General features: G+C 38.7%; 1 protein-coding gene across 1 annotated transcript in view; it reads right to left on the minus strand.

The window, feature by feature from the left end:
- Positions 1-561: 561 nt before the first annotated feature.
- LOC136863846 (uncharacterized) overlaps positions 562-27533 on the minus strand; it is a 60822-nt gene continuing 33850 nt past the window's right edge. The window contains exon 2 of the mRNA XM_067140181.2: positions 562-3846. Coding sequence (XP_066996282.1) covers positions 2395-3801 — 1407 coding nt within the window. The 5' untranslated portion in view covers positions 3802-3846 and the 3' untranslated portion in view covers positions 562-2394. The remainder of the gene's footprint in view (positions 3847-27533) is intronic.

Genomic DNA, 27533 nt, shown 5'->3' on the forward strand with positions numbered 1-27533 from the left:
ATGTTTACATAGAACATGCAGTAAAGGAAATCAAAGAGAAATTTGGAAAGGGAATCATAGTCCAAGGAGAGGAAATCAAAACCTTGAGATTTGCCGATGATATTGTTATTTTATCTGAGACTGCAGAAGATCTCGAGAAGTTGCTGAATGGTATGGATGAAGTCTTGGGTAAGGAGTACAAGATGAAAATAAATAAGTCCAAAACAAAAGTAATGGAGTGCAGTCGAACGAAGGCAGGTGATGCAGGAAATATTAGATTAGGAAATGAAGTCTTAAAGGAAGTAGATGAATATTATTACTTAGGTAGTAAAATAACTAACGATGGCAGAAGTAAGAAGGACATAAACTGTAGACTAGCACAAGCAAGGAAGAGCTTTCTTAAGAAAAGAAATTTGCTCACTTCAAACATTGATATCGGAATTAGGAAGATGTTTTTGAAGACTTTTGTGTGGAGCGTGGCATTGTATGGAAGTGAAACATGGACGATAACTAGCTCAGAAAGAAAGAGAATAGAAGCTTTTGAAATGTGGTGTTACAGAAGAATGCTGAAGGTGAGATGGATAGATCGAATCACGAATGAAGAGATACTGAATCGAATTGGCGAGAGGAGATCGATTTGGCTAAATTTGACGAGAAGAAGAGATAGAATTATAGGACACATCTTAAGACACCCAGGACTTGTTCAGTTGGTTTTTGAAGGAAGTGTAGGTGGTAAGAACGGTAGGGGTAGACCAAGGTATGAATATGACAAGCAGATTAGAGCAGATGTAGGATGCAATAGTTACGTAGAAATGAAAAGGTTAGCACAGGATAGGGTGGCATGGAGGGCTGCATCAAACCAGTCTATGGACTGATGACTCAAACAACAACATCAGCTGATGATGACACAATATAAAGCGTCGAAACTAGTCCTGATAAAATAAATATACTACATGTTGTAATTTCATCTTAATAACATTTTTGGCATTGAATAAGGTGGATACGAATTTTAATAAATTGTAATCTTGGTTCAATACGGACGAATAATGAAATTTATATACTTAGTTACTAACATAGCAAAATGGACTTTGATAGAAATGAATTTGTGCATCACATCTTTCTCGATAACAAGGCAACTCTTCAACCATCCAGCGGGTGTCATTTCCTCAGAATTCAACTGCCAATCCCTACAGAAATGATGCAAATGAATCACTGCAATATTCATTACTTGTAACACTCCTGTCATTCATCCTGGGATCACAACTATATTACAGTTCTCATCACATCTTCACAATTTTTATAAATTGGTCTAGGAATCTGTCGGGCAACAACAAGAACCATCATCGTAATTCTCAGCCAGGACACTGAAATAATAATCATAATTCTTTTTCTTCATCAGTTCTCATTTTAACCTCTTCACCTGGGGCAGGTTATTAATCAAGCATCGTTGCCTGTCTCTCCACCACTCTTTCCTTGCATCCAATATTTCTCTTATCTTTATTCCCCTCTTCACTATATCCATCCACCTCTTTCGAGCCCTTCCTTGTGGTCACTCTCCTGTGCATATCACAACTATGGCATCCTCAGCCATACTGCTATTCGTTTCTGGGGGCAAAGGCAGCCAGGCACAGAGCCAACCATTCTATCCCAACTAGAGCCAAACATTACAGACAGTAAAAGCTTTTACCTTCCACTCCTCCAAGGGCCTTCAACAGCCTGTACGGAGGTGACTTTGCTTTCTTTCTAGATGCATATCTACTTATAAACATGGTCCTTGATCAACATAGGCCTAACTGAAAATTTGGAAGACAGCGTTACAGATGGGCATGTTCAATGTGTATAGAATTTAGTGACTGGTATCATAATTCGTAGTCTTCATTTTATAGATACTTTTTCACTTTATCTTAAATTGATGAAATGTTTTATTAATGTTATGCTTAGTCTTTGAAGATGGCAATTAAAGAAGATAATAAAATAAACATGAACATATTTACCCTTTTGTAAAATGGTCACAACTTTTTGTAAAATAGAAGAATATACGAGTAGATACATCAGAACCATACTATATTTTATATAACTTGTTCCTCGATAAAATGGTAAGGTAGAAAGAAAGTTTTGCTAAGATGTTTTACAGCTCATTTAAAAAAAGTGATCTTATACTTGGCACACCATACTAATGATTCTAAACGATGAGGTAACTTTCAACATCCCAAACATAACATTACACTTGCCAGTGTAATCGATTCTCTTTTTAAAAACACCTTTTCTCATAAATATTTAATGAAAAATATATAAAAGAACAAATCAACACAACATTGTAATAAGCTAACAATAATACGGAGAGTATTAAATATAGGAATGCTGTAACAGTCTTGTCCAATCCAAGCATAAATTACTGAAATTTATTTAATAAAATTATAGAAGGAGTTTATTTTCAAACCATGCTCTTAGTACTCTCGACTTTTTCAAATCTTCAGTAAACCTATGCATGGCAGAATCATGAGCCATACTTCCCTCTGCAACATGCAATTTTTGAGCATCATCTTTTGAGCAATGTGTATAGTGATGAACTGCAGCTATGCCTTGAGAGACGCTCTGGGTAGTGAGTGCTAGTACTTTATCACCTGATACAAGGAGAGGACGGTACACATGCAATGGTCTATCAAGGCCACTTTGTTTGGAATATGCAGTCTTGCGAAGGATCAGCGGAGAAGAAACTTCAGTGTGAGGGTCATCGTCATATTCAATGCAAAAAACTATTCTTGGAATAGAAAACCTAGCTGTTGTTTTCTTCCCAGCATCAAAGTTATCAAACATAACAGCAAGCGAACGATGATACCTTGGAACAATAAATTCATTCCAAGCAAGTACTGCAACATTACGAACTTTACCAGCAGCTCGCAAGATGCAGTCCTTCTCCACTGCCAATTTGATTGCTACATTTGCTTCTGCAAGTGGGTATGGAAAATTCCAGGGTAGTACAGTTAAACTAATGCCAAGTAGATTCCACAAAGTTGAGTTCTGAAGAACACGTAATGTTTTATGGGGAACGCCCTTACTGTAGAAAACAAAATTATTTATACCTACAAGCTGATGGTAACTGAGAAATTCAAACACTAAGGAACGTGGGAAAGCAGGATTTAATCCTGGAGCAATGCACACTGCTGTACTGTTCTCTGACAATACTTTTTCCGTGATAGGTTGGATGGGGATTAACGGTTCAGAAGGCACCAAATCATCAGTCTTAAAGAATGCAGTTCCATAGGGCACACCAATCTTTTCCTGAGTTTTACAATAAAAATAATAAGCATTCACATTTCCAATCTTTGTTTCTTTAACATCGTTCTTACTATTCTCTTTTGAATCCAGGAGGGAAAAGCTGAACCTCCCCACAACTGGCTCCTTTCTATCTTCAAACCACAATGAACAGTTAAACCTGGGATCACTATTACCAGTTCCCACGGATATCACTTTAATTTCAGTTCCATGTGCAGTTTGTTCCCAAAATGCAGAATAAGCAAAATGTGTATCACTAATCCTTTGCCAAACAGGCATTGGATCTGCAAAACTGAGAGATTTTTGGTCATGGTTAGTTATATTAATAGATGAACAGTCATAAGTACTTGCTGTTTGTCCAGGTTTGCCAAAGAAATTTAACACTTCCATTACATTATGAATACGAATATATTGGTGGTGATAATAAAGTGCTAACAAAGCACTCACTAGAGCTACAATAACCAAAATCAATTGATAATACTTCCTCATTGTTGGTTTAGATGAACTTCGCTCAAATGATAGACCACCTTTGCATTCTTTGTACATGACCAACCCGATGATTCACCCAAAATGTTCATGACTCCCCCAGATCTGAAAAGAAAAATAAGCAAGGAATAAAGATATACTACTTTCAACGGTGCACATCCGTTTGCATAACAGAATATACTGAAGCCATATTCTTCCATGTTTTGCTTAACAAATGTTTTAAATAAAGGGAAGATTTTTCAGTGAGTTCAACATACATTATTTATTCGAATAAGTCAATTACCTTACGTATAAAATACATACAAATCACATTAAACTGGGAAACTATCATAAAGCATGTATTTTAAAATCACAGATAGAGGAGAAATTTGCACACTTCGAGCTATAATGCAACAGAAAGTGGAAGCACCACCAGGCTGAAGCAACTTGAAACCAAGTCTGCCATTTTTTTTTCCATAGTCAAAACAACGGGGTTGGGCCAGGATAGGATCTGTAGGAAGTGTTGGAGCAGCGACATGAGAAAACAACAAAACAAATAATATTGTCACCATGTATGTGCTATACACACATGGAATTGTTATTTTTATTTCATTTGCCTTATAAAACACGGAAGAAATATCTACAGAAATACATGTCCAACTCTCGCAGAGATGAAAAGTTACTGACCCTTAAAGAGCATAAACTCTGTAAATACCTATCTTACCTGAGAACCCCTAATCTGTCAAGAGTTTTCAAAATCAAATCAAAATCTCTTTATTTGCAAATGAGGTGTCTATGTCGGTGGCAAATGGTAGGCCGACACTAAACTACATTATTGTTAAGCCCTAAATTTTAAATTAACAAAAGAAGGAAATTTACCTAGAATACAATATTATACAATTTACACTAACAATTTTTTCTATTAAACACACAGCTCATCCTTAATATATTTATATTGTTTACAAAATTCTACTTATAATATCTCCTGTACTTACATACTCAACTCATATACAGTATGTGGAATTACTTCAAATAATACTATATAACTGGTATAAGATTAAAATTTATATTTCATTTATTTACTTATTTATTTTTTACCCATTCTGGAACCTAAGTAGCATAACGACCTGCTGCGTCTTAACCAGAGCCCGTTTTGCCACCACTTTACAAGATTCCTGAAGGGCCTTCACAGTTACCGTAGCGGTCCCAGGGCCCTCAAAGTCCCCACTGTACTTCACCCCTACAGGCAGTCCCTTTTCGGCTGTCCAAACTCCATAGACCAGGGGATGGAATTAATTTATTCACACACATTTTTTATTTACAATAACCTGCACTGGTCAAATGCCCTCTAACATTTCATTTATTTTCTCTGTTGCTGTTTATTCTCTTCTTGAATATCTGTACAGATATAACACAGGCATAATGCAGCCTGCAGGAAGTGCAATACTTCAAAATCTGCCTAATTAACTTGACATAGTGAGACTATCCACATGGTTCTACTGTAGTGAAAAAATGATTATATCCACTGAACAAACAACCGCTTAATGTGGAAAACACTTCAATCAAATCAAATCAAATCAATCAATCACTACTGATCTGCATTTAGAGCAGTCGCCCATGTGGCACATTCCCTATCTGTTGTTTTCCTAGCCTTTTCTTAAACGATTGCAAAGAAATTGGAAAATTATTGAACATTTCCCTTGGTAAGTTATTCCAATCCCTAACTCCCCTTCCTATAAATGAATATTTGCCCCAATTTGTCCTCTTGAATTCCAACTTTATCTTCATATTGTGATCTTTCCTACTTTTAAAGACACCACTCAAACGCATTCGTCTACTGACGTCCTCCCACGCCATCTCTCCTCTGACAGCTCGGAACATACCATTTAACGAGCAGCTCGTCTCCTTTCTCCCAAATCTTCCCAGCCCAAACTTTGCAACATTTTTGTAACGCTACTCTTTTGTCGGAAATCACCCACAACAAATCGAGCTGCTTTTCTTTGGATTTTTTCCAGTTCTTGAATCAAGTAATCCTGGTGAGGGTCCCATACACTGGAACCATACTCTAGTTGGGGTCTTACCAGAGACTTGTATGCTTTCTCCTTTACATCCTTACTACAACCCCTAAATACCCTCATAACCATGTGCAAAGATCTGTACCCTTTATTAACAATCATATTTATGTGATTACCCCAATGAAGATCGTTTCTTATAATAACACCTAGGTACTTACAATGATCCCCAAAAGGAACTTTCATCCCATCAACGCAGTAATTAAAACTGAGAGGACTTTTCCTATTTGAGAAACTCACAACCTGACTTTTAACACTGTTTATCAACATACCATTGTCTGCTGTCCATCTCACAACTTTATCGAGGTCACGTTGCAGTTGCTCACAATCTTGTAACTTATTTATTACTCTGTACAGAATAACATCATCTGCAAACAGCCTTATCTCTGATTCCACTTCTTTACACATATCATTGATATATATAAGAAAACATAAAGGTCCGATAATACTGCCTTGAGGAATTCCCCTCTTAATTATTACAGAGTCAGATAAAGCTTTGCCTACTCTAATTCTCTGAGTTCTATTTTCTAGAAATATAGCCACCCATTCAGTCACTCTTTTTTCTAGTCCAATTGCATTCATTTTTGCCAGTAGTCTTCCATGATCTACCCTATCAAATGCCTTAGATAGGTCAATCGCAATACAGTCCCTTTGGCCTCCTCGATCCAGGATATCTGCTATATCTTGCTGAAATCCTACAAGCTGAGCTTCAGTCGAATAACCTTTCCTGAACCCAAACTGCCTTCTGTCAAACCAGTTATTAATTTTGCAAACATGTCTAATATAATCAGAAAGAATGCTTTCCCAAAGCTTACATACAATGCATGTCAAACTGACTGGCCTGTAATTTTCAGTTTTTTGTCTATCACCCTTTCCTTTATACACAGGGGCTACTATAGCAACTCTCCATTCATTTGGTATAGCTCCTTCAAACAAACAATAATCAAATAAGTATTTCAGATATGGTACTGTATCCCAACCCATTGCCTTTAGCATATCCCCAGAAATCTTATCAATTCCAGCTGCTTTTCTAGTTTACAACTTTTGTATCTTACCGGTACTGTAAATGTCATTGTTACCATAGGTAAATTTCAATACTTCTTTAGTGTTACTCACATCCCCTATCTGGACATTATCCTTGTAACCAACAATCTTTACATACTGCTGACTGAATACTTCTGCCTTTTGAAGATCCTCGCATACACACCTCTCCTTGTTCATTAATGATTCCTGGAATGTCCTTCTTTGAAGGTCTCTAATTTTAATGGACCATTTCAACCATTATTATCCAAAATACACACATTGCTTCTGAAAACTCTCTGCTATTTTGTGCAAATTCTTCAAATTATCAGAAACATTATACAGCCTTCTACTTCTACCACTTTCCCCACACAATTGGATTTGGCCCTGTTTTACAGCCAGATGCCCTTCCTGATGCCAACCCTATATGGAGGGATGTAATCTCTATTGCATGTTTCTGTGGTGGTTAGTAGTGTGGTGTGTTGTCTGATATGAAGAGGAGAGTGCTGGGACAGACACAAACACCCAGTCCTCGAGCCACAAGAATTAATCAGAAGCGGTTAAAATCCCCGACCTGGCTGGGAATCAAACCTGGGACCCTCTGAACCGAAGGTCAGTATACTGACCATTCAGCCAATGAGTTGGACTAGAAACATTATAGAGTACAAAGAAGAATTCAAATCCTTATATTTCATGAGACCCACCTTCTCATTTTTATTCATTCTTAACAACACACCCAAGCACACATCACATCTCTTTTTTAAAATTTTTTTTTCTTTCTTTAATATTCCTTACACCACCACCTGCTATATACTCTACAACTTGATCACTGAAAATAGAAATAGTTTCATAACGTTCTATGTAGTCATGCTGACTCAAATTAAAGTTATTTACAGGAGAGTACCGTCGGTGGATTTAGTATAACAGTCATCTGTTTTCGCATTAGCATTGGTAGGAGGGTCAACCTGTGTAATTAGGCATTTTCCATACGCAGCTCAACACTGATGTGCATGAAGATTATTCCTATCCACTCCCCTACTCCTCAAGCAGGGAATAAAGGAGCTGTTCCTAAGAAATTTAAAACTTCCATTACGTTATGAATACGAATATACTGGTGGTGATGATAAAGTGCTAACAAAGCACACACCAGAGCTATAATAACCAAAATCAATTGATAACACTTCCTCATTGTTGGTTTATGTGACATAAGGAGGGCCTATTCCTTATTACGATCGCCGTATCTACAGCACATTTCCCTACCTTACTTACTGCTGTTCGCCTCGACCTCGTCCTCGCCGCATCAAGCATTCCGCTCACCTGTGCTCTACCAGCGCGATTACGTCATCCTCGCTGCACTTCGCCGTTGCTTGTGCGCTGTGTGAACACGTGATGTCATGTTTCTCGAACACACTAGCTTGTCGCATTCTCTCTTTTTCTGGAATATTCTACACCAATATATATTGCCCACTCCGCTGCTCCACATTTGAGTCGGGTTTCGTGGCGGAGTGGTGGAGTACCAAGAATACTGTGCCTCTTGTAATCATGTCAATTCCATCTGGACTATCTTCAAGCTATTTGGTGAGCAAGACATATTGTAATTTATCTTCACCTGGACTTCAAATTTTCATTCGGGCTTTTGCCTGCTGAAACTTTCTTCCGTCGAGTTGGTATGCTGCATTTTTAAAAGATCATAACATAGACTGCATCTCTACGCGAACTGCGCTACGGACGATAATGAAATACTTATAATCATTTCAGATGTCTTCCTAGACCTAATGCAATTGGTAAATTCTGCAACACCCGGTGAAGAAAATCCTTTCCCCATCCTAATCCTTATCCCACTTCCCTTTCGTGCTTCTTCTCTTTCAGGGCTTTTCTCCCACTTTCTTACTCGGTTTCTATATATATTGTATGCTTAAAATTTATTTAATAGGCTTTCCTTTTATGCATTTTTGGATATTCAATTTGTAAATGTGGCACACTTTTCGGATTTTTCTCTACTCTGGTATATTTATCTTTCATCATTTGTTAAAAATTTATCTTCGATTTATTTACCTTGTTGTTATGTTTTATTGTTAAATATATTCTATTCACATTGTTATTTTTTTGGTCTTCCTACTGGCCTAGCCCCCTTCTTACTGCGCGTTTCCTTGGTTTAAATTATTCATTATTATTATTATTCACATTATCTATTTCACTACTATACTTGGGTACACTGAGCTTTCTACAGTATTGCTAATATCATATTATACTCCGCTGTACGAACTTCAGATCACTTATCACTATTGTATGATAGTACACCACACCCTACATCCTAGAGTTAGGGAACACTTTAAATATATGAATATGGTGAAGTCTTGTGGTGATAGCTGAACTTTGCATTACTATGTAATTCTGAAGCCAGCCAACAGATATCACGGCTTTGATTTGGAGTGCCACTTAGGAAATTGGACTGAACTCTCTTTAGTAAAGAAATGCAATGGTTAAGGATTGGCATTCCTGAATGCTCACTGGTAGTTCTAAGGTTGCCCCTACTGAACGTTTAAATGTAAATCAACCTATCAACGCCCAGCTTGCCATTAAAAACAAAGCAGTTTTTGGCCTCCCAGAGACTATCTTGACCGGTGCATCGACGTGCAAGGATCTCCCTCACTTAAGGCAGCCGTCATGCTGAGGCAGCATCTAAGTTAGGTGGCTTTCTTCATCCTAATAATGTGAATTAATTTGCGTGTGGTAATAGGAAGATAACAGCATTTGCCTTAGCATGTAACTGTTAGAGCCATTTCCATACTAGGCAACAGGAATCGGTGATAGAGTAGCTCAGGTGAATTCCGTGTCGCCGTGCGGTAGCCAGCCGCGCTACTCAGCCGCCTTCCCCGGCCTAGTGACAGTTTTCATAATGAGTTTTCATAATAAGGAGTGTGCCTTGCTGCTCTTATTATTGTCGGAAAGAAAGAAGGAAAGCTTATTTAGTTTACTTTTCCGGGTTGAACCGTGTTGTTGTACATCACGTACAGTTTGCCGACGTTTCGAATACATTGCAGTACTCTTTGTCAAGGCGACTGAAAAAAGGAAAGCTTCATAGGTTTCATTCACATCCTATGTTTAAAGATCGTTTGGAAAAAGGACTTTTCTATAAACTATCCAATGATTTATGTGATGATGGTACCAAGTTTTTTAGTTACCAGTACATCATTTTTCTCTGCAGACTACTGAGAAGATGGTACTGTAGAGGTGTTAGTACACACAGCCAAATTTTGAAATTCATTAGTTGATTCCCTTCAACCCCCATTTTTAAAGTAAAATCAAGAACGCTCGCAACAAGGTGCCTTAAATATCGTTTGCTCCAAAACTTAATAAATAAAAAAATGCCTGCCTGTCCTTGTATTGGCAAAATCTCCATTTCCTTCTTATTCAGCCGGGCCTTTTCCCAATCAATTGAGGTTGACAACTTACGTGGATCTGACCCAATTCTATGGAGCAATGTATTCACTACTGCGTGTATGTGTGATGGTTGGTAGTGTGGTACATTGTGTGTACAGATGAACAAAAGCACCCAGTCCCTGAGGCAGCGGCATTAACCATACGAGACTGAAATCCCTGACTGAGCAAACGGCCGAATGGTTTGGCCCACATAGCTATCATCTTGTGTTCGGGAGGCAGTGAGTTCGAACTCCACTGTAGGCAGTCCTGAAGATGGTTTTCCCTGGTTTCCCATTTTCACACCAGGAAAATGCTGGGGCTGTACTTCAATTAAGGACAAGGTTGCTTCCTTCCCACTCTTATCCCTTTAATATACCATCACCATAAGGCGTATCTGTGTCGGTGCTACCTAAAGCAAATTGTAAAACAAAAACCAGACTCATTCGAGAATAGAGCCCAGGACCCTCTGGACCAAAGGACGCTGTGCGGAACATACAGCCAAACGAGTTGGACAGTAAAATCTCAATTATATTGGACAATTAACAAAAGTGATGTTGCTTATATTTGTAATATTTTAATTACAAAGCTAGTTCCCTTCCTGGGATGTTCTTTCTTTAATGTCACTAAAAAACTGTCATTACTTCATAGAATGCATTTCTCTTCCCAACTTCATTACTATAGACTACTCATCACAGTTCAAGTTCCAGATGGATGCTGCTCAGTTTGTATAATTGCTGAATATAATATATCTATTTAATACAGTTTATAATATTCTGAAACGGAATACGTAACGGGAAGGAACTTTAAATGCACACTGACACTATAATCTAATGATATTTTGGAGAAACCTAACATTTTATTTGACCTTCTCATTAACATAATCAGAAATGTTAAACCAACAAATCATAGCCCGATCTCCATTCCATCCAATGTACCTTCCCGCAACAACCACCCCTACTCCCTTAACCCTCGGCCCCGCCTTAAGATAGGCCCTCCTTCCTCACCTCTCCCTTCCCTGCTCCCTCCTTTCGTCCTACTCCACCTTCCCATTCACTCATCATCCACACCTTCTCTCAGTCATGTCCTACTAGCTACGCTCTTCACACTACTGTGCAAGGTAAGTCACACATATTACTTATGCTATTTTTCCAGCCCCTTGTTTCTCAGAAGTCCGCACACTAATTTTTGCTTTTATTATTCATCAGGTCAAACTTGTTCCGTATTGAACTGCGAGTCTTCACCACCTAGGCCTTTGAACTAATCTGACCTTCAAGCGCAACATTCGCCCACTGCATGAAGAATCTCTATGTAACCTATTTCAATGACATCATTGTACTGTATTCGACTTTGTTTACATCATGTGCACAACTGAATCTTACATGATATTTACCATACTATGCCGTTTGGTCATTAGAACTTTATTATAAATGCAACACAAGTTTCAACATCCTTCTCTACAAGAACATTTCACTAGAAATGTTTTTTAATGGCTACTTTGAGTCCCATTTTAATGTTTAATATATTACATGCATAGCTTAAAAGTTTTTATCAAGTTAATATTATTGTGACCCTTTCTCATTTTCAGTTTTAACTTTGCAAGGTTACACTATAGCAACCAAAATCTGTTCAACTTTTAATTCTCACACTTTTTTTTTTTTTTTGCTAGGGCACCGACACAGATAGGTCTTATGGCAACGATCACATGTTTTATGTAACATTATTGTACCAGTACATTGTTTTTGGTTCACTTGATGTTTTGTATAATTTGAGTTATTGGCTGATGATGAGTTTGAACGAGGTCAAAACTAGTACCCATTTTTAGAGTAACTTGTAATGTAATTCACAATGCATAAAATGTTGTATTGAAAAGGTGGAAATGTCAAAACTTATTTAAATATTAATGTAATCAAAGTTCAATATGGACCAACCAACATGAAATTTATTTCTGAAACTAGTGCGAAGACTCCAATACAAAACAATGGTTCACCAGCCGTTGCCAACGAGAGTTGCAGAATCTTGCCTCGGCGACCGGTATCGGGAGTGATTTTTTTTTTTTTTTTTTTTTTTTTTTTTTTTTTGCTAGGGGCTTTACGTCGCACCGACACAGATAGGTCTTATGGCGACGATGGGATAGGAAAGGACAAGGAGTTGGAAGGAAGCGGCCGTGGCCTTAATTAAGGTACAGCTCCAGCATTTGCCTGGTGTGAAAATGGGAAACCACGGAAAACCATTTTCAGGGCTGCCGATAGTGGGATTCGAACCTACTATCTCCCGGATGCAAGTTCACAGCCGCGCGCCTCTACGCGCACGGCCAACTCGCCCGGTACGGGAGTGATTTACTGCAAGGTTGGTCGCTGAGCTTCTTTCTGTAGCTCGGCTACTGAGTAGTCCACTGTGAAGGGTTCCATTTAAAACAATGTTCCACAAGCACGGGTGGCTGGTCGCCGATTCCAGTCTCCTAGTGTGAAGCGGCCCTTACGGTTACGCTGCATCTACTTATTTTAATGTACAGTTTTATAAATTTATTTAGTTTTCTAAAATGTAGATTTTCTCAGTTTTCAGGGCACAAATGTAACCACCTGAGTGGTTGGCATGTCGTAATGAAGCACGAGTGTGGACCCTCATTTCCCTTCTTCATTTTAAGATTTCTTGTGAGTTTTTTTAAAATTTAATCTTTTCCATTTTTGATTGTTAATTTCTCCCTTCTTACTCACAATACAGTGTGGATTATTCCCTGTGCCACTGGGCCTTCTGCCCGATTAGGTTTTATTGTGATCATGTTATGGGATTGCTTCAGCGGTTCAGAATCCTCTTCTCCTTGTGTCTGTACTATTTTCATGTTGAATATTTAAATTATTATTCCCTTGGTCTATTAGAATGAGCTTTGCTCCTGTTTTGTTCTCGATCCTTCTGATCCCAATTGCTTCCCTGTGCAACAAGGGCAGCGAGCGTCAAGTATGTAGTTCAAGTGAAGGCTCATGAGCATCGAGTGTTTCATTTCCCCTCTGGGAATAAATTAAGAAGTTTGGGAGTTCACTCTCCCTGGAGTGTTAATTTAAACAGAATCTATTCTTGTAAAAACTCAAAGGGTCTTGGTACAAAACAGATTCTATTCTTATATAAACTTAAAGGTCTTGGTAAAATTGGGAGACCGAGCTCGATAGCTGCAGTCGCTTAAGTGCGGCCAGTATCCAGTATTCGGAAGATAGTAGGTTCGAACCCCAATGTCGGCAGCCCTGAAAATGGTTTTCCGTGGTTTCCCATTTTCACACCAGGCAAATGCTGGGGCTGTACCTTAATTAAGGCCACGGCCGCTTCCTTCCCACTCCTAGCCCTTTCCTGTCCCATCGTCGCCATAAGACCTATCTGTGTCGGCGCGACGTAAAGCAAAAAAGGGAGAATATTCACCCCTGCAACTTTAAAGCTCAGTGAGTTGACTGTTACAGCTGTTATTGTGCTTCAGATATTTCAGATGTTTGCCCTTGTTATTTGTTTTTACTTTAATGGAAAAAGAAACAAAGAGAAAGAAAAGAAAAGATTAGGAAATAGTCAAAAACATTTTCTCTTGTGGTCATTATTTGTCCAGCCCTTTGGCTCTGCCACTTTTCCCCATCTCCTACGTTGTGGTAACAGTTTAGATGAAGCCTGTTTTTTGCTGTTCCATCACACACCGTGGCTACAATTTTTATCCCGGTTTCATGCAAGATATCAACTTTCAATTGTATAATTTATGTGATAGTCAATACAGAACAATTTAAATATGAGATCTTTAAATTGCAATTTGTCAGATATTGTTCCACTAAATTACACTTCACTTCTGATGACAGTCCATTTATAATGCTTTGCCATTTTCAAACTTCTATTGATAGCAATCACCATGAACACCAATGCATCCTTGGTTACATCCCAGTCTTCATTATTCAAAATTTCTTGTCCTAAATCAACATACCTACAAATCTGTTTCCCATTCCAGACAATATCATTCTTAATGGCCATCTCATCAAACATGAGAGTTCCAAGAATTGTCCCTGAAGAGTACTTTTAACTTCCTCAGCAAGCTTCACAAAACTTTCTTCTGTAAAATCTGGGCTTCCATCTACTAATTTTGCCCAAAAGCGAAGTGTCCTTGGATGAGGTAATCTGAAAGTTTTGCTCAGGTACCTGTAAACTAAAACCAAATAAAAATTGATAAAAATTGAGTAGAATTTATTGACTGATTCACTGTACACTTTTGTGTAATTTTATGAGTTCCTCCACCACGCGCTGAAAACAGCTGTCAACAACACACTTACTAATGCCACAGGAACTAAGCCTCTTGTTGAGCCCTGCAATTATTTGATGCTGATCTCTGACTTTCAGTTTCTGTCCGCAGATTCTGTGCAATGTAGATTTCAATTTCTTCCTGAGCTCTTTGAGGTTCTCTTTAGCCCTATCATGCATTTACTTTGGTTTCTGATGACTTGAGAGGCAATAACTTTCATACGTTATATCAACATTGGCACCTGTAACAGTACAATAATATTTAGACATATGTTTGTTAGATGGAGACTCTTAATTTGTAACTTCATATGGCTCGTCTAATGAGCACTATCTGTTGTGCTGCCAGACTTGAAACTGGCATGCTGCGTTAGGAACATTCCAGTTTGTGACATTGAGTTCCAGTATATAAGGAGGAGAGCCAGCAGGAGAAGGCAGATCGCCACCCAGCAGTTTACTACACAGAAATTCAGACATGTAGGGTCACTCCCTTTTAAGGGGAGGTTGTAAGCTATTTTTGGGTTCAAAAAAACCCATTTTTAGATTTTTGATAATTCTGGTAGCTGGAGGTCCGTTTTATAATGTGCATGTGGTTTTTTTTGCTGAAAAACATCCCAAACACCATTTAAAGTCCATTTACATGCCACGTGACATAAGGGAGCCATGCCTCCTTTCTGGATCTGTTCCTTCAGGCCTGCGAATTGCAATATTTTTGTCTTCCAGATTAGTTCCTTTTAAATATCTAGGGGATGGGGACAGCAAGGCTTTTGCAAGTGTTGTCCAAAAGAAGCCTTATGGGGAATTAATTATTGAGAAACTGGAATGTATAGGTCATATCCAGAAACGAATGGGGTCCCGTCTCTGGAGACCGCGCAGTGAATACAAAGGGAAAAAATTGGAAGATGGTAAATTACTATCAGGAAAGGGTAGGCTTAGTGACAAAGAAATAGATACATTACAGAACTATTATGGAATGGCACCAATAGTGTGGAGGAAATGAGGAAAGCTGTCTGGGCAATTTTCTTACACAAAATTTCTACAGATGAAGTTCCCTAGCACTGTCTTTGTCACAAAGGTTTGTCCTCCTGGTGTACATATAATAGGTCCAAAGTTACAGGAGAAAGCTATTCACATAAACATTCATTGCCAATGTCTGTGGCTGATGTAATCAAGCCAATATTCAGAAGTCTAGCACATCCTGAACTTCTGAAAGAGTGCTTACATGGGAAAACCCTAATGAAAGTTTTAATAGTGTTATGTGGGCTAAGGTTCCGAAACAAGTATTTGTGGGGTATCAGACACTGATTATAGGAGTTAATAATGCAGTATTGGTATTTAATGAGGGAAATGTGGGGCGACTTCAAGTGCTGCAGCAACTAGGCATTCAACCAAGAATGAATGCACTGAAGATTTTCCAAGATCTCAACAGGATGCGGGTTACTAAAGCTGATTTAGATGCAGAAAAGCTGGCAAAGAGGGCCAGGCAGCTGCAGAGGTCTAGGAAGAGAGCCAGAGATGATGAGGACAACAGTGAAAGTCCAGAATATGGCTATGGCATGCACTGAAGGTACTGTCAACTTTAAATCAATTTTTCTCAAAATCTTACCATGGTAACAAATTATTGCATTTTTTTCAGAGAGTTCTTTATCCAGTAGTGTGAAATTTTGTATAGTTATTCTATACTTAGCTATGGTGTTACTGACTTTCTATTGTTTTGTTCCCAATATAATCATGGAAGTTATCCAACATTTTTATGGTAAAATATGGGGAAAATTCAGTGCACTTTAAAAAAATATATAGAAATTAAAACTTTTTCACTCGGCATTAAAACAAAAAAGTCGCTCTATTGGCAAAGCATGTATCCAGCACTGCTCATAAGTTCAAACCCATAGGTTTATTAGTTTCTGAAATAACTGCAGTCAAAGTTCGCCAATTTAACATTGCCAGTACAGGGCTTACAACCTCCCCTTAAGCCTGTGTCATGAACAGGTGGATTGAAGTTAACCGAGGGGTCTTACCTCAGGACGTGCCCATTGTCTACATGGAATAGAATACTCTTCTCAAGAACTTCATCTTAACAAGCAGTTTGCTTTCACATGCCTAGAATCAATGTTGACAGCTGTATTCTTACAGAATGCTATACTTCAGAACTCTGTGCTTAAGACTACAAAACAGACTCTTGTTCTTTAGTCTGTGTCCTGGCAACTCAGAATCTTGTCAATAGTGAATAGGCATAATCAGATCGCTGCCTTGTCAGACAAACTTTTGATATACAAAGATGTACTGGCAATGTAGATCTGTATTTATTGTAGAGATTATCTAACAGAAGTATTCCAAGAACTCATCTTATGTTCAACCTATTAAGTTACAGAAATTGTATGTATTGTGCAGTTGAAGTGTTTACTGAATAAATATAGTTTGTGTTGTACCATTGACATTTTGTACACAACACAAAACTGGAGAGAAGGCAAAGTATGAAATTCGTTGCAGTCAGCCCAGTTCACCGGCACTGTCAACTTACAAATTATACACATTCCTACACAGATTTATGTATAGGCTAATTGGTTTTTAATATCATTATGGTTGTGTGGCTGAAGAATGGCCCAAGATTTCAGAGCTGAAACTAGTACCATGTGCATATTTAATACAGTGTGATTCAGCAGCCCCTTCCAATATCGTTTGTTGCATCCCAACTAACGTGCACATGGTTATAGGGGTGCTATTCCCCTACAGGGGTACTGTATGGTACTAATGTTCGGTGAGCACATTTTGCACACGATTCTGAACCCTAGCAAAATGTTATATCTTCCGTTCACAAAACAAATGCCTTGAAATCGTGCAGCAACGTCCTTTTACCATGTAACTATGTTAATGTGTTGTGCCTCTTGACTGCGTGTAACGAAGAGGGGAATCAATGCATAAAACTAGGTAACAGTATAATAATTAATGTCTTAAACACCGAATCAGATGGCATATGTACTCTGCTCTCGTCGTACTACCAGCATGTGTCCAGCAGTGCAGCATAGCAGATGTGGTTAGGCGTTCGCCTAGCAATCGACAGAATGTAGCAGCGGCGGTTCAAATCCTGCATCATTCAAATATTTTTGCATCGGTATGATGTTTGAATATGTAAACACAGGCCCACGTTTGCCACATTCAAACAGCTGAATGACGCTGTTATTCATCTTGTGCCCTGCATATACTCCACTGGTTACGGCCTGAATGTACTGTAATCTCTGCTGTCATTCGGCGTGCTTTCCACAGAGGAACACGTTGACATGCTCCCCATTTATGGGGAAACAAGACAAAACGTGAGCGAGGCACTACGTCTGTACCAGGAACGGTATCCCGACAGGCGACACCCGGCTGCTACGACATTCTGCCATGTTGAACGATGCCTAACGACAACAGGCGTGATTTCCAACCAGCCACCAGTTCACAATAGGCCCGTTACATCGGGTGAAACAGAAGAGGCCATTCTGGAAGCAGCTCGGAATAATCCACACATCAGTACAAGGGCAACTCCACGACAAGTGAACACCAGCCAGTCGTCCGTCTGGCGAATATTGCATGAACATAAATTTCACCCATGCCATCTTGAGCTACATCAAGAGCTCCATAGGCAGGATTTCGAAGCTCAAATGGAGTTCTGTTGGTGGCTATTAGACTGGCTGGACAACAATGCAGCATTCGTATCGCATATCTTGTTCTCGGACGAATCGCACTTGCGCAATAATAGGAACATCAATCACCACAACATACACTATTGGAGTCCGGACAATCCTCACTGGGTGCAACAGGCGGCCATCAAGTAAGATGGGGAGTGAAAGTTTGGTGTGGAATCTTGGGGGATCGCCTGACTGGACCTTATTTTTTTGAGGGCCATTGGATGGGCCCACGCTACCTGCACTTTCTGCATCAGGAACTCTCACTGCTGTTGGAGGATGTGCCCTTGGACGATCGTTTGACGATGAGGTTGTAACAGGATAGAGCTCCACCACATTCAAATTTACCTGTTTGTAACCATCTGAAAGAGGAACTGCCAGGGAAATGAATAGAACGAGGAGGCCCTGTTTCTTGGCCCACCAGATCACCGCATTTAACGCCATTAGCCTTCTTCTTGTGGTTACATTTGAAGAACGTCGTTGACACACAAGCGCCGGAAAACCCCGACCAGCTCTGGCAACTCATTACGGATTCCTACCGAGCAATTGCACCTGGAATGGTTGAGCGCACAAGATGATCTATTGCACACTGGGCCCAAATGTGCATAAACGAAAATGGTCATCACACTGAGCATTTGCTGCCATAAAACAATGTCAGAGCAGTTGTGTTCCTACTATTTCTGGTCTGTACGTGTCCGGCCTACTAACTAATCGGCCCTTCTTAGGCCCACAAAATCTTTCATTCACACACATTTTGCATGAAAGGGGGTATTGAACTTACATTGCATATTAAACAAATACTTCAAAAATTTGTAATCTTCGCCCCGGACTCAAACCTCCCACCTGACATGCAAGCCAGCTCCGCCCCACCTCTACCAACTACACTACAGTTTCGTACGGCACACTGGGCAGTTTATTGCAAGTTTTACTGCGGCCACAATATCAATTTAGAGTTTCGCTGGCGTGTCAGGTTCATATGATCTGGAAGGCACACGCGTGTCTTCCGGTGCTTAATACGAGTATAACATTACAGCATCCTATCACAGTGAGGTAGTAAATACTAAGATATCCGGTTGTATTGTCTGAGCATACCAGCGGGGCAGATGTTCTAAGGACGGAATTAATATTGTGGGTTGCATAAAACTACATTGGAAGGGGCGGCTAAATCACACTGTATATAACTGTGTAGTAATTTGTATTGTATTGATTAAGGAACAACCACTAATACTATATTCATTAACAAATTACATAATTAATATGGATCATTAAGCTCATAAATTATCAATCTGTTATGGCAGGTACTAAAAACATTCCTCCTATATCATGCTGAATACTGACCAATTCAAAGCCATCCTACAGTCACTCCAACAAAAACACCACCACCACCAGTTCATGCAGCAGCAAATGCAACAACAACAACAACAACAACAACAACAACAGGCCTCCTTGGTCGAGGCATTGCAGACATTTACCGACCCATACCAGATCAATTCTGTCTCTACGTTCGCCCCCTTTTGACCACACTAAGATTGGTCTGTTTATTATGCATGGCCTTCAAAGGCATTTTTTTTTTGTCATGGGATTATTGACGAGGTTCAACAGTTGGTACTCTTCCTTAGTTCCGTGGGAAATGAAACATGCAAACTATTATGCAATTTAAGCCCTGTAGAACATATATCAGAGGTCTCCTTTGCTCAGTTGACAGCCAGATTAACTGTGGCAGGTACAGATCGGACAGCCGAATTACATGGCATTGCCAAAACTTGTAAATTTATCTGTAATAAGGAAGGTTGTGGTACACCTTACACAGACTCGCTCATCTGTGACATGGTAATCATACATACATCGGAAGAAAAAATTAGATTTAAAGTGGTAAAACGTAGTGATCCGCCATTAGAGAAAGTTCAACTCATTGCCACAGTTTATTAGATGACAAAACGAACACTGGCAGAGATTATCAATACTTGTGAGGTAGCTCAACATACCCATCTTGACAACAAGCAAACAACTGCTCAATCCAACTTGGACAGCAAACCCTTTCTGAAGTGCAATCACCGTACTATTCCTAGCTCATCCCAGCGACCCACCGATAGTAGGAAACAGCCTGCTCCCAAGTTACAATCATGTTGTGGATGTTTTAAGTATCATGACAGCCATGACTGCCGCTTCTTCAATGCAACTTGTGCTCGTTGCCAGAAAATATGGCATATCCGAACAGTCTGCCACAGTACGTCACGTCCTGTACGTCAACCTCAGCAGAAAGCTGAGCAGTGAGACTTGGAAATCGACCAGGTCAAACTTATTCTTCGTTCAGGATCACGGCTGAACATGTTTTCCATGGGAAACGAAACATGTACCAAGAAAAAAATGTTTTAAAAAAATTAATGGTTTTTTACAATTTGTTTTATGTTGCTGCTGTGGGCTTTACGTCACACCGACACAGATAGGTCTTATGGCGACGATGGGATAGGAAAGGCCTAGGAGTTGGAAGGAAGCGGCCGTGGCCTTAATTAAGGTACAGCCCCAGCATTTGCCTGGTGTGAAAATGGGAAACCACGGAAAACCATTTTCAGGGCTGCCGATAGTGGGATTTGAACCTACTATCTCCCGGATGCAAACTCACAGCCGCGCGCCTCTACGCGCACGGCCAACTCGCCCGGTGTTTTACGTTGCACCAACACAGATAGTCATATGGCGACAATGGGACAGGAAAGGGCTAGGAGTGGGAAGGGAGCAGCCGGTGCCTTAATCAACGTACAGCCCCAGCAATGCCTGGTGTGAAAATGGGACACCATGGAAAACCATCTTCAAGGCTGCCGACAGTGGGATTCGAAGTCACTATCTCCCGGATGCAAAAATTAATGTTACTGTAATCTAAGAAAATCGTAACATTTAAAGTGATGGAAAGGTGGAACGTAAAAGTTGGAATTTGTTACATACATACCACTTAGTCGAGCAACTCGCCTCCTATCCCCAGGTCTTCCCAGCCCAAACTTTGCAACATTTTTGTAACACTACTCTTTCGTCAGAAATCACCAGAACAAATCAAGCTGTTTTTGTTTGATTTTTTCCAGTTCCTGAATCAAGTAACCCTGATGAAGGTCCCATACAATGGAAACTTACTGTAGTTGGGGTCTTATCAGATACTTACATGCCCTCTCCTTTACATCCTTACTACAACTCATAAATATCCTCATAACCGTGTACAGAGATCTGTACCCTTTATTTACATTCCCATTTATGTGATTACCCCAATGAAGATCTTTCCTTATGTTAACACCTAGGTACAGTAGAAGTCTGTTATAGCGAGAATTCGTAACAGCGAAAATTTTACTCGCTGTAACGGATTGTCGTTAAATCCGATTTTTGTATAAAAGTCGGAGAACCCCCATGCACATTAAAATCGGTATGAAACGGCAATCAGTTTGTTTAAAACTTGCATTTCCACAGGTGATATCCACACTATGGCTTACTTGTTTGTTATTTTTCGTAATCCGATACTACGTGAAAGTGTATGTTTAATTTCATTCTTAAAAAAATATAGTACCGTATTTCTCCGAATCCAAGATGAACCCCACTTTTTCATTCAAAAAATTTAAATCAGTCTCAAAAAGAACTTCGTAAAATCATATGAATGCCTTGTTGTACAGTAGGCCTACGCACTTTAGACTATTTTTAGACGCCGAACATTGACTTTCGTCACGCCGTATTTTTTTTTTTTTTTTTTTTTTTTTTTGAGGCTGCACAATTTTTCTTCATTTCCGCGGGTTTAAGGACCGTTAACTTAACATTGGCATCATAATACCGAAGAGAACCCATTGAAAATTTTCCTGTAATACCTATTCCACGCGTCTCTAAAATACAACGATCCATCAGGAAATTATTCTGTTACTTTTACGCAGCGTCAGATATAACCGTCTACCGCTACACGCACGTCTCGCTTGCCGGGTTCGGCAAAATTCAGCGGCTAGTGATATAATAGCCTAATCGCGGACGTTGAACGAGTTTATTGCGCCACGGTATGGCCATTCCGCCCTTGCGTTTTTCGTGCACATACCTCACAATTTCATCTTCGACTTCTTTAAAGCGTCCTTGTTGCGGACCACTGAATGCATTTTTGGTACAGTTCGCCTTTTTTTTTTAGCTCTTTGTCTTGACGCTAACGCCAAATATTGGCTTTGGTTAGGCCTATGCCGTATTTTCTTGCATCTGCACAATTATTCTACATTTCCGAGTGTTTAATAACCATTACCTTAAAATTGGCATCATAATATAGACTAGAACCCGTTGAAAATTTGCCGGCAATACCTTTTCACTCATCTTTACAATACGACTATCCATCACGAAAATATTCCTGCTGTCTATAAACCTTAATTTTACTAAGCGTCAAGTACAATAGACGCGTTATAACTACCGCTGAGCAGCCATGGCTTTTCTAAGAATTCGAAGGGTCGCATGTTTTGATGCAATTTGCAGATTTGAGAAACATACAGGCACTGTACAAACGGTTGTCGCGTCTAGCGATGTATAGTAAAAAAGGCGGTCATTTATTGGCAACGAGTTCTGTGCGCGTGTGAAAAGAAGCAGCGTGGTTACCGCGGTAGTTGGCAGTGGTATTCATTAACTTACTGTTAGGCCGCGAATGCAACAACCCTTGAGTTTTCGCATGAGATTCTGAGAAGAAAAATCTTGGATTCGGAGAAATACGGTATCACTCCAGAGATTATGGTGGCAAACACCTAACCGTATATGTATCATGAAAACATATTTGAAACGCATGTAGAGAAATAACCTCCTCGCGAAAAATGTACATGTAAATAGCTGTAACTAGACGCGAGAAGATATGAAATATCCTCTGGAATCAGTGATATACTCTGCCATATCTTGATGTATCACATTCTTAATTAATCTTGTCCTGACTGACTGACTGACTGATTCATCATCGCCGAGCCAAAACTACTGGACATAAAGAAATGAAATTTTGGGGATATATTTATATTAAGATGTAGGTGCTCGCTAAGAGAGGATTTTTTGATATTCCGTCGCTAAGGGGGTGAAAAGGTGGGTGAAATTTTAAAATGACTGTATCTATAACTTTAAAAGTTTACAGATGTAAAAATTGGTATTTAGAATCTTCTTTAAAAATAAGAGAACACGTATTTTTTTGTTTTCAAGAAATCCCCATAGGAGGGGTGAAAAAGGGTGAAAAAGGGGTTGAATGCCTTTAATCAGGATACCGGTACTTATATCTCAGAAACTGAAGATATTACAGACCTGCAAATTTGTACTTTTGATCTCTTTAAAAAATAAAGAAACACGTATTTTTCTGTTTTTGGAAAATCCAATTAATGGGAGGGTGAGGAGGGGGGTGAATTTTTAAAATGAGTGCATCTATATCTCAAAAGTTTTAAAGTTTACAGATCTAAAAATTGGTATTTAGAATCTTCATTAACAATAAAGGAACACGTATTTTTTTTCGTTTTCGGAAAATCCCAATAGGTGGGCGTAAAAAGGGGTGAAAAAGGGCTTGAATGCCTTTAATGAGGATACTTATATCTCAGAAACTGGAGATATTACGGACCTGAAAATTGGTATTTGGGTTCTCCTTTAAAAATAAAGAAACACGCATTTTTTGTTTTTGGAAAATCCAATCAATTGGGGGGGGGGTGAAAAAGTGGTGAAATATTAAAATGAGTGTATCTATATCTCAAAACTTTTAAAGTTTATAGATGTAAAAATTGGTATTTAGAATCTCCTTTAAAAATAAAGAAACACGTATTCTTTTGTTTTCGGAAAATCCCAATAGGAAGGGTTGAAAAGGGTGAAAAAGAGGTTGAATGCCTTTAATGAGGCTACTTATGTTTCAGAACCTGGAGGTATTACAGACCTGAAAATTGGTGTTTTTGATCTCCTTTAAAAATATGAAACACGTATTGTTTTGTTTTTGGAAAATCTAATTAATGGGGGTGAAGGGGGGATTAATTTTTAAAATGAGTGTATCTATATCTCAAAACCTCTAAAGATTATAGATGTACAAATTGGTATTTAGAATCTCCTTTAAAAATAAAGAAACACGCATTTTTTGTTTTTGGAAAATCCAATCAATGGGGGGGGGTGAAAAAGTGGTGAAATTTTAAAATGAGTGTATCTAAATCTCAAAACTTTTAAAGTTTATAGATGTAAAAATTGGTATTTAGAATCTCCTTTAAAAATAAAGAAACACGTATTCTTTTGTTTTCGGAAAATCCCAATAGGAAGGGTTGAAAAGGGTGAAAAAGAGGTTGAATGCCTTTAATGAGGCTACTTATGTTTCAGAACCTGGAGGTATTACAGACCTGAAAATTGGTGTTTTTGATCTCCTTTAAAAATATGAAACACGTATTTTTTGTTTTTGGAAAATCTAATTAATGGGGGTGAAGGGGGGATTAATTTTTAAAATGAGTGTATCTATATCTCAAAACCTCTAAAGATTATAGATGTACAAATTGGTATTTAGAATCTCCTTTAAAAATAAAGAAACACGCATTTTTTGTTTTTGGAAAATCCAATCAATGGGGGGGGGTGAAAAAGTGGTGAAATTTTAAAATGAGTGTATCTAAATCTCAAAACTTTTAAAGTTTATAGATGTAAAAATTGGTATTTAGAATCTCCTTTAAAAATAAAGAAACACGTATTTTTTTGTTTTCGGAAAATCCCAATAGGAAGGGTGGAAAAGGGTGAAAAAGAGGTTGAATGCCTTTAATGAGGCTACTTATGTTTCAGAACCTGGAGGTATTACAGACCTAAAAATTGGTGTTTTTGATCTCCTTTAAAAATATGAAACACGTATTGTTTTGTTTTTGGAAAATCTAATTAATGGGGGTGAAGGGGGGATTAATTTTTTAAATGAGTGTACTCTTTATCTCAAAACCTCTAAAGATTATAGATGTACAAATTGGGTATTTAGAATCTCCTTTAAAAATAAAGAAACACGTATTTTTTGTTTTAGGAAATTCCAATTAATGGCTGTTAAACAGGAGTGACAAATGAGGGTGAATTTTTTGAAAGACAATATGTACAGAATATCTGAAAAACGTAACAGACGTAAAAAGTGGGTATTTGGAATTTCCTGTAAATGTAAAGAAACATAGGTGATTTGTTTTTGGAATCTCCACTTAAGGGGAACTAAAAAGGGGTGAAATTTTAAAATGAGAATTTCTACAGTGTATATCAAAAAACTTAACATGTTACAGAAGTGAAAAATGGTAATTTTTATCTCTATAAAAAGTAAAGAAACCTGCATTTTTAGTATTCGGAAGTACCACTTGGATGGAGGGGGGGGGTAAAAGTGACTGAAATGGTGTTGAATTCTCATAATAAGGCTACTGATATTTCAAAAATGAAGATGTTACAGACGTGAAATTTGATATCTGGAATCTGTTTTAAAATTAAAGAAACACGTATTCTCGGAACATCCAATGAAGGGTAGGGTAGGGGTGGGGTGAAAAATTTAAAAATTAAATAACTTAATTGTATGAGAATACATACATCTAATAAAAACTAAAGTTGTTACAGACGCGAAAATTGGTATTTGGATCTCCTTGAAAAACCAAGAAAAACACGTTTAGGAGGGGAAACCATCTTGGGGGACGGGAGTGAAAAGGAATTGACTTTCTTTTATGAGGACACATAAATCAAAAAATGAAGAATTTAGAGTTATGATAATTGGTATTTAGAAGATTCTTCACTATTAAAGAAACAAGTATTTTTTGCCGGAAAATTCACTTGGGGAGGGGGAGGAGTGTGAAAGGAAGAGAAAAGTGAATTATTTTTATGGGGATATTTATATTTCAAAACTGAAAGTATTAGACGTGAATATTGGTGTTTGGAATCTCCTTTAAACATAGAGAAACACGCCTTCTTTTAATTTTTTTTTCGGCGGGGGGTTAAAAACTTAACTGCGGTGGGGGGTAAAAGGAGGTGAGACCAATTGATTTTACTGTTCATAACGTACTTATAAGGAGCCTCCGTTGTTCAGGCAGCAGCGCGCCGTCCTCTCACAGCTGGGTTCCGTGGTTCAATTCCCGGTCACTCCATGTGACATTCGTGCTGGACAAAACGGAGGCGGGACTGGTTTTTCTCCGGATACTCCGGTTTTCCCTGTCATCATTCATTCCAGCAACACTGTCCAATATTTCATTCCATTTGTTATTCATTGGTCATTGCCCCAGAGGAGTGCTTCGGCAGCCGGCACAATTTCTATTGTCGCCGCTAGATGGGGCTTTATTCATTCCATTCCTGACCCTGTTGAATGCCTGGAAACAGGCTGTAGATTTTCGATATACTTATTCTGATCACAAACCGATCATTTTAAATCTTTCCTGGGTTCGTTTTCAACAGCCATCTTTTCCTTCGGAGAACGTTCTTAGATTACAGTAGACCCTCCTGGCATATAAATACAAATTTAAACACATTTGAAATAAACGATGGGAATGAGATTGACCGTCAAATTGTTCACCTCTATAATAAGGTCAATAATGTACGGAAGTATATCATTCGTATCGCTAGAAATCCCGCCCACTTGCCTACGCGCGACAATGGTGCTGGTCACATTGTCAACAATGACAATGGCAGCAGATGTAATTTACCGCCAAGTAGCGGTTTTGCATCTTGCTGTGGGGTCCAGAGCATCTAATAATAATAATAATAATAATAATAATAATAATAATAATAATAATAATAATAATAATAATAATAATAATAATAATAATAATAATAATAATAATAATGTTCTGGACCGTCGTCAAATTGTGCGGACCCCGTTGGAAACGGGTTCTGGCCTGGTATTGACTACGAATACAGTCCGGCCGCGGGTTCAGTACCGCCAAGGCACCCAAGACGACACCACGCCCGATCTCCTTCAGGATTTAATTCATACTAAACATGCTTAACGATGGCAGAGATTTAGTTACCCATCTGACCGCGTGAAATACCTGGACCTAGCCCGGAAAGTACGAAATCGATTGCTGGAAAGATAGATTGAAAAGTGTGAGGAAGTTTGCCGTAATCTCTCAGGAAACGAGTCAGATCGCGATTTTGGCGGATTCTCTCAGAAAACGAGTCAGATCGCGAATTTCGGAGGATTATATTTAAAACGTTAAACATTGAATTATACATTTCAGTATAATACCGTAGCGAAGCACGGGTATCTTGCTAGTAAATAATAAAATTATACAAAGAAAATATACACAGTTTTTATTCGTGAATACTACTTATCTCCCTAGAAATTATGTCTTTAGTTAATCTCCGTTTCAACCCAAACCTCGTAATTATCTCTATTTCTGTTTATATCTCCATGACAGTGAGAAGGTGGTGGTGATTATTGTTTTAAGAGAAA

Source organism: Anabrus simplex, chromosome 2 (assembly GCF_040414725.1).
Source record: "Anabrus simplex isolate iqAnaSimp1 chromosome 2, ASM4041472v1, whole genome shotgun sequence".
NCBI classification, from domain to species: domain Eukaryota; kingdom Metazoa; phylum Arthropoda; class Insecta; order Orthoptera; family Tettigoniidae; genus Anabrus; species Anabrus simplex.